At 38.8% G+C, this 8,505-nt stretch overlaps 1 protein-coding gene across 1 annotated transcript; it reads right to left on the bottom strand.

Annotated features, from left to right (window-relative positions):
• Positions 1-3,003: 3,003 nt before the first annotated feature.
• LOC149218877 (uncharacterized) lies at positions 3,004-6,849 on the bottom strand. The gene is made up of 4 exons (XM_089386647.1): positions 5,637-6,849; positions 4,566-5,435; positions 3,745-4,175; positions 3,004-3,183 (listed from the first exon to the last, which is right to left on the bottom strand). The coding sequence occupies exons 1-4, from the start codon at positions 6,847-6,849 to the stop codon at positions 3,004-3,006; spliced, it is 2,694 nt and encodes an 897-aa protein (XP_089242773.1).
• Between the last annotated feature and the right edge of the window lie 1,656 nt (positions 6,850-8,505).

Below are 8,505 nucleotides of genomic sequence, written 5' to 3'. Positions count from 1 at the left end.
CAGTATGGGAAGAATAGAATCGATGCAGTAACCATCTTTTCTTTCAATATATCCAAGCTTTTCTTATAGTCATCGTTCCAGCAAAATGTGACATCCTTCTTCAACAATTTTTTCATTAGCGCGGTGATCTGGGCATAGCCTTTGATAAACTTTATGTAATATCCCGTATGCCCCAGAGTAGCACGGAAATGTTTCACACTCCTCGACACTTCCAAGTTCAGTATCACTGCGATCTTTGTGGGGTCTATCATCAGTCCTTGTCTGCAAACCACATGCCCCAATAGGTTCCCAAAAGGAATGTAAAACAGACACTTCTTGAGATTGAGCGTGATCTGTATCTTCAACAGGTATCCAGCATCAGGTGCAAGCTTGCTACGTGGTGCTTAACCAACCCAAATATAGTCCAATCATCAAAATATACCTCCATGAACTTATGAATAAATTCCTTAAATGCAGCAACAACCACGCACAAAAATATTACAGGTGCATTCTTCAATCCAAACGGCATTACGGTGTATTGAAAACAACCCCACTCAGTCATGAATGTTGTCTTGCTCCTATTCTCTAGCGTGATTTTGATTTGGTGGTACCCAAAGAACCCTTCAGTGAAGGAATATGCTTCCTGGCCAACTACATTGTCCAACACTTCATCAGTGAATGGAGTCAGGAAAGTATCATTCACACAAGCATCATTCAGTTTTCTGAGATCCATGCATATCCTTATCTCATCCTTCTGCTTTTTCTCTTGCACCACCATAAGGCTTACCCAATCAGATTCTTCCACAGGCTCAATGATGCCTGTCGCTAGCATCTTGTCTAGCTCTGAGCAGACCTTCTCCTTGTATTTCAGATTGAGGCGGTAAGGTCTCTACTTAACTAGCTTCGCGTCAAGTTTTAACGTGATCTTCATCACTCCTAGGTCTCTGATTATTCCTTTCAGATCCATAAAATTGGTGGGGAATAAGTCATGGTTTTTGCAGAGTAATTTAGCGACCTTATCCACCGTCGCGTTTTCCCAGTAGTCCCAAATCTTTGCGAATTTGGGTTCTGCCTCCATACCAATGTTCACATGTTTTGTTTTCACTGGCGCGGTTATATCAAGGTTCTCAATCTGTGGTCCTTGAACCTTGCAGTGGCCTTTTGTTTCCAGAATGTTAATCTTCCATTCGCGGTGGGATTCACCCAGTCTTGGTCTCACGCTATTATCTTATAGATGCAGTCCAAATCATGTAACAGAAAAATAAATGAAATTTCTTAATAGGAAAAGATGCTGACAAATAATCTTATCTATATATTACCTGTGATCACGAATTGCGAGATGACAACAAGGTTGTGGGGATGACTCTCCACCCAACCGTAGGCTCAATTGTGCAAGAATTATGCTACAACTGGCCACCCCCGAGCCTCAATCAACGTACTACTGCCAGTGTTCCTAAGTCTTAGTATACCATTCTCCCAAGAGAATGAAAGATAGAATCTCGGAATGATAGAATACCTCCCATCCTCCTCACCATCTATTAAATAGAACAACACATTGGAAGGGGAACCACATGCACACACTCCATGTGTCTGCATGCAACTTTTTTTTTGTTTTATTTCTTTACTTTTCCTTTGATTTTTTAGCTTTCTTGTTTTATTTCCATCTTTTTGATTGTTTTCTTGTTTTATTTCTATTTATTCTTATTTAGAGCTTTAATATGGTTATTACTATTTTTTTATTTTTTTTTATTTTTATTATTTATTTCTTTTTGTATGATTTTTAATATCATTTATTATTTAACAGTTATATTTTATTATTTTTATGATTTATTTTTTTTATTATTTATTATTAAGTGAATTATTATTTTTTTGTATTATTTTATTTTTTTTATGATTTATTATTTTTTTATTATTTATTATTAAGTGAATTATTATTTTTGTATTATTTAATATTATTTATTATTTTTATTATTTATTATTTATTATTAAGGGGAGGGATATTACATACTCTCCCACTTTAAGGAACTTCGTCCCGAAGTTAAGTTTGTTTTAATATTATTTATTATCTATTATTTTTATTATTTATTATTTTATTTGCTTCATGTTGCCAACACCCTCTGCTGAACTAGTATAACCAGCAGGCATCGAAAGTCCCCAACACCCCGGGAAATCTCAAGGAATCTCTGTCCTTTTCCCACTTTCGGCACCAGGCATAAACCTGACCCAGTCTGTATCTAGTCGAAGGCTGGCCCCAAGGCTCGCGCCTGACTCAGACCTCATCTGCCCCAAGGCAGGCATCCGGTCCGGTACTCAGTGACCCCGGGCATCTCGAAGGCTGGCCCACTCCCTCCACAACTACTAAGGCGCACAGCCCCAGGCATCGAAGTCCTTGACATCCCTTTCAGACTTCGACATCCCAATCCAATACTAGGCACCTAGCCTAGAACATCAGACACGTGGCCTCCTCAAGATGGTCTCATAGCTCTTCTAGAGCTATACACAAGACAAAGGAACCACTGGCATATGTAGTGTTGATTGAGTTTGTCCCCAGCCCATATGATGTTACTTATTCTCCCTCATGCGTATGGGCTCGCACGAGATCATCAAATAAACTGGCCCTCTCGGCCCATTGTGGAGTCCTGTCAATCATCAAACCTCAACATGCTACCAATGTATTATCTATCCCATCATAGTATCATAAAAATGGCGTTCATCATAGTTAATCGCAAATACATGCTTCATCTCATGAAATACTATCGTAAGTTATATCATAAACATCAAATACCTATCATCATGTAGTAAATGAATATGTTAATATACCTCAACATAACATCATAATCATAAGGATACATCATCGCTATAAGAACCATATGTGCATCATTATTTTCTTACCATTATACTCAACATCTTAACAGTTAATTAAACTAAATGGAAATCATGGTGTAAAGTTTAAACAATAAAACATAATTTACATTGTCCATAAAAGTATCTGTCTTAGCTAAGGAGCACTATTCACCACACATTTTAATCGAGTAAATAAGGAAAGTCTTGAAATATAAGCGCTGCATCTTCCCAGGTAGCTGACCCTGGGCTATACTGGTCCCATTGGACTTTGACTTGCTCAAACTCACGGTTCCTAAGTCGACGAATCCGGCGGTCCGGTATACAGAATGGTTCGACTTGAAGGGCTCCTTCCTCGGAAACCTGTAATTTTTCAAATTTCAAAACATGGAATGGGTCGGGTACATATTTTCTAAGCATAGAAACATGAAACACATTATGCATCCTTCTTATATGGAAAGGCAGCTCGAGCTTGTAAGCAACTGGTCCAATCCTCTCTAGGATCTTGAATGGCCCAACAAATCTAGGTGATAGCTTTGTTCCTTTACCCATCCTAAAGGGACTTTTAAAAGGTTTGATTCTAATGAAAACTTGGTTTCCTTCCTCAAAGTTTCTATCGATTCTCTTTGCATCAGCATAACGTTTTTGGCGATCCCTGGCTTCTTTTAGTCTCTGCTTAATTATGGCCATTTGTTCTTCCATTTCTTGGAGCATTTCAGGTCCCAACATGACTCGGTCCTCTAATCAATCCCAACTTAACGGAGTACAACATGGTCTTCCATACAAGATTTCGAAGGGAGCTGCCTGTATTGAACTGTGGTAACTATTGTTGTAGGCAAACTCTACTAAGGGAAGGTATTTCTCCCATTGGTTTTGTTGATCCATGACATACATTCTTAGCATGTCCTCCAACACTTGGTTTACTCTTTCTGTTTGACCATCTGTCTCTGGGTGATACGCTGTACTAAAATTCAGTTGTGTTCCCATAGATTGTAATAGACTTTTCCAAAATCTGGAAGTAAAACGTGCGTCTCTATCAGATATTATCTTTCGTGGTACTCCATGAAGGCGAATTATTTCTTTCAGGAAAATTTGAGCGATAGCTGATGCTTCAAAGGTGGTCTTGACTAGAATGAAGTGAGCACTCTTAGTTAATTTATCAACCACAACCATAATACAGTCATGTCTCTGGGACGTCATAGGTAAGCCTCCAACAAAATCCATTGAAACAACTTCCCACTTAGTTTCTGGTATATCATGGGGTTGTAAAAGTCCTGCCGGATGACGATGTTCAACTTTAACCTGTTGACATTCTAAACATCGAGCCACAAACATTGTTATATCCTTTTTCATTCCTGTCCAGAAAAATAGTTGTTTTAAGTCTGCATACATTTTCTGGACTCCTGGATGTGCAGCGTATGGAGCTTGATGGGCTTCTTTGATTATTAGATTCCGAAGATCATCATCTTCTGGGACATAAATCCTACCCTTATATCGTAGCAGTCCATCATTGTCTAAGGTGTATTCCTCCCACTTGGTTGCCACAGGTACCTCTTCTTGTAAGGCAAATTTTATTTGCTGGTAATGTGGGTCTCCTACTAGCTGATTTAGAATCCGGCTCCTCAAGTCTATCTTTAATGCCGACATTGAATGAAGTCTAGGTCTCCTGCTTAAAGCATCTGCCACTTTGTTTTCTTTTCCCTTAATATAGGATATCTTGAAATCATAATCACTAAATAGCTCACTCCAGCGTCGTTGTCGAGCATTAAGATCCTTTTGTGTGAAGATATACTCAAGACTTTTATGATCTGTTCTTAACTCAAATTGACGCCCCATTAGATAATGTCTCCACAATTTCAAGGCCATTACAACCGCTGCTAATTCCAGATCATGAGTTGCATAATTGATTTCATGGTTCTTAAGTTTTCGAGAAGCATAAGCGATAACCCCTTCATCTTGCATCAAGACTGCACCTAATCCTTCTTCTGATGCATCCGTGCATACCAGAAAGTCCTTGTCCATGTCAGGTACTTTTAATATTGGGGCTGTTGTTAGTCGATGCTTTAGCTCATTAAATGCTTTCTCACACTCACTTGTCCATTCAAACTTAACCCCTTTCCTTTGGAGGTAGGTGATGGGATTAGATATCTGCGAGAACCTTTCTACAAACCTTCTATAGTAGCCGGCCAATCCCATAAAGCTACGTACTTCCTTGACATTCCAAGGAGAGGGCCAAGTCATTATAGTTTCTATCTTACTGTAATCAACTGCAATGTCTTTGCCACTAATGGTATGGCCTAGATATTGAATTTCTTTCTCAAAGAAGGAACATTTAGAAAGTTTTCCATATAGCTTATGTTCCCTAAGGCATTGTAGTACCAACCTTAAGTGTTCTAGATGCTCTTTCTCATTACGAGAGTAAATGAGGATGTCATCCAAGAAAACTTGGACAAAGCGGTCCAGATATTTTCGGAAGACACTATTCATCAAGTTCATGAAGGCTGCTGGGGCATTAGTCAAACCAAATGGCATGACAATAAATTCATAGTGTCCATAACGCGTTCTGAATGTCGTTTTAGGTATGTCTTCCTCCTTGATTCTTAGCTGATGATAACCTGACCGTAAGTCTATCTTGGAGAATATTGAAGCTCCTTTTAGTTGGTCAAAGAGGTCATCGATTCGAGGCATGGGGTACCTATTTCGAATGGTGGCCTTGTTTAGATCTCGGTAATCAATACATAACCTAAGAGTTCCATCCTTCTTCTTTACAAAAATTACGGGTGCACCCCAAGGTGACACACTGGGTCTTATAAAACCTTGATGAAGAAGTTCTTTGAGTTGTATACTCAATTCATTAAGCTCTGGAACAGTCATCCGATAAGGTGCTTTGGATATGGGTTCCACTTCTGGTTTCAAGGTTATGGAGAAATCAATTTCTCGAACTGGAGGCAATCCTGGTAACTCTGGAAGAAATACATCTACAAATTCAGAAAGTAGTGGGTGCAACTTATCCGAGGACTTCTCATTGGTAGGAACCATTTCTACCGCATAAATCTTGCACCCTTTCCTCATACACTTATTAACTTTCTTGGCTGATATGAGGCGTAATGTAACACCACGTCTAATCCCTTTTATTACCTTAGTTTCTCCTTGGTCATTTTTTATGAGGACTGTCTTATTATAACAATCCAGTATAGCTTTATGGGGTTCAAGCCAATCCATTCCCACGATTAAGTCATATGTTCCGAGAGTTGTACTATATAGATTCATCTTGGTATCACACCCCCCAATGTTAACACTACAATCTCTTACCATTGACCCTACTGATTGCTGAGAGCCTGACGCCATTTCAACCATTCTAAAGTTACTTTGCTCATGAGCTATCAATCCACATCTAAGTATTGTTGAAGGTGAAATAAAACTATCAGTAGCACCTGGATCAATTAACACAGATGGAGGAATGTTATTGATCATACCTACAGATTCTACTACAGTAGCTTGGTGCTCAGCCTGGCGATGGTTTGTAGCTGCATGAATTCGATGTGGGTTTTGTGGTCTTTCTCCTTTTGCCTTGTATTCCTGTTGTTTAATCCTTGTTTGATAGCTTGGACAATATTTTCTATAATGTGGACCTTTACAATGCCAACATTCTACTTGTGCCTGCTTCTCACGTTGTACTTGTCCTTGGTCACCAAATCTTCTACTCCTCCCATTAATCAAGTAGGGTTGACCCTTATGTCCCCTTGGAGGCGGTCGAGAAGTTGTGCTAGCGATTCGAGAAATAGTGTTTTGTCTTCCTTGGAATCTATATGGCTGCCCCCCTGGTTTATTCAGCCTCATTGCGGAATGCTCCTTCCCTGAACTTTCATCAACTACCATTTGTTTCTTCATATTGATTTTCCTCAAGACTTGTTTGGCTAAACTAGTGGTTGTTGCCATAGTGGTGGGTTTCCACATGGCGACTTCTGCTCGGACTAAGGGGTCGAGTCCATGTAAGAATCTTTCAGCTTGACGTCTATCATCAGCCATATAGTCCACGTGATGGACCAACGAATAAAATTCAGCTTCATAGTCCTCGATAGATCTACCATTCTGTCGTACTTCATGGAAAGCTCCTACTTGTTGGTGTTTGTACTCCTCTGATAGGTATCTAGTTCAAAAGGCTTCCTCAAACATTTCCCATGTAACTTGTACTGGGGTGACTTGCATCTTTGTCTCTTCATTTACCCACCATAATAAGGCATCTCCTTTTAGTAGACTCATTGATATCTGGGCTTTTTCCGTAGAAGTGTATGCCTTAAAACTAAGTGCTCTTTTGACAGCCATTACCCATGCTTCCGCTTTTGAACCCCCTTCTAGACCCGTAAACTCTGGTAATTTGGATTTTTGGACTTCTTTCATAATATCAAGTGTTGCTTGTCCATCTTTGACATTGAGTTGAGAATTTAGATCTTGTCTATGTTTTTGTTCCAATTCCTTTTGCACATTTCCTTGATCTCGTCCTTGGCTTGAGACCCAGTCCTTAAAGATATTGGTCATTTCTCCAAGGGAATGTAATATAGCTTGCTCAGCCAGGGTTCCTATCGCTGAAGCGGCGGGAGGTGGTGTTTCTACTCCAAGGTTGTTTCGGGCTTGTCTTCGACGTTTAGGAGTCATGATCTACCCTGTAATATTCAGTGGATTTATTCATTACCTTTATGCCAAAAGCTAGAATAAATTTAGAATATATTTGAATTTTAAATATACATTTAGTTACTCAATTGAAGTATAAAACTTATAGCTTAAAAAAAAAACATGGAGTTTATCATAAAACTTAGAGAATTGGGTCCAAAAACAGAAAAAAAATTCAGAGCATAGTATTCATGCTTGTTCATGCTAATATTCCTGAGATGGCATAAATATGCGCATGTATTGTATTTAGTGGAAGCCCAGGAGATAAAAGTCTGTCAAAACCCCGCCTTCGTCCTTACACATTGTAACTTTAAGAACTGAATCGTAGCAATTACGCTCTGACTGTAATTGACTTGCCATGCCTTATCAAAGTAATCAGCAACCAGAACAAGATTCCAACTACGGCTTGCAAATTTGGCACATTCGTCATATTTGGCACGACATTTGATTTCAATTTAAACTTAAGCTAAGGAAAGAGGTGGACTAATATTTATGGCCACACAAGCAATTTCACAGTTCACAGAGGCGTGTATTCTGTTTGAAAAATGGGTATTTTCAGAGGAAGGCTTCGAGTAATAATAATGATAGGCAGTGGCTACATAAAAAAAAAATTATTCGGACTATCACTTCTCATCGGAATCTGGTCAGCTTTTTCAAAACACTGATTACCGAATAAACAATTTTGTCCGAAATCATCTTTCATCCGATTCTGGTCCAAGAACTACCAGACACAGACTTGGAAGGCTTGTGTAGATTTTGTGAAATCGTTAGAAGAAAATAGCAGAATAGCATAGACATTGCAAAGAAAGTTCCACGTACCTCGTGAATACTTAGTAATAAAGTAATAAAGCAGAACTCTGCAATAGATTTCTATCGATGAAACTTAGAAAACAACACTAAAATTGCTATCAATTAAAATCTCCACAGCAAATGAGGAAAAATCACTATATTTTTAAAGGTGCGTTCAGAGTATTCCATTTGTATTCTAAGTCATAAAGAAAAGTAATAACCAAA

This window comes from Pinus tabuliformis, chromosome Q, assembly GCF_031772625.1.
Source record: "Pinus tabuliformis cultivar Carrire ecotype Pingquan chromosome Q, CPIR1, whole genome shotgun sequence".
Lineage (NCBI taxonomy): Eukaryota > Viridiplantae > Streptophyta > Pinopsida > Pinales > Pinaceae > Pinus > Pinus tabuliformis.
The sequence above is the reverse complement of the archived record's forward strand: the minus strand, read 5'-3'. Positions and strand labels throughout refer to the sequence as shown.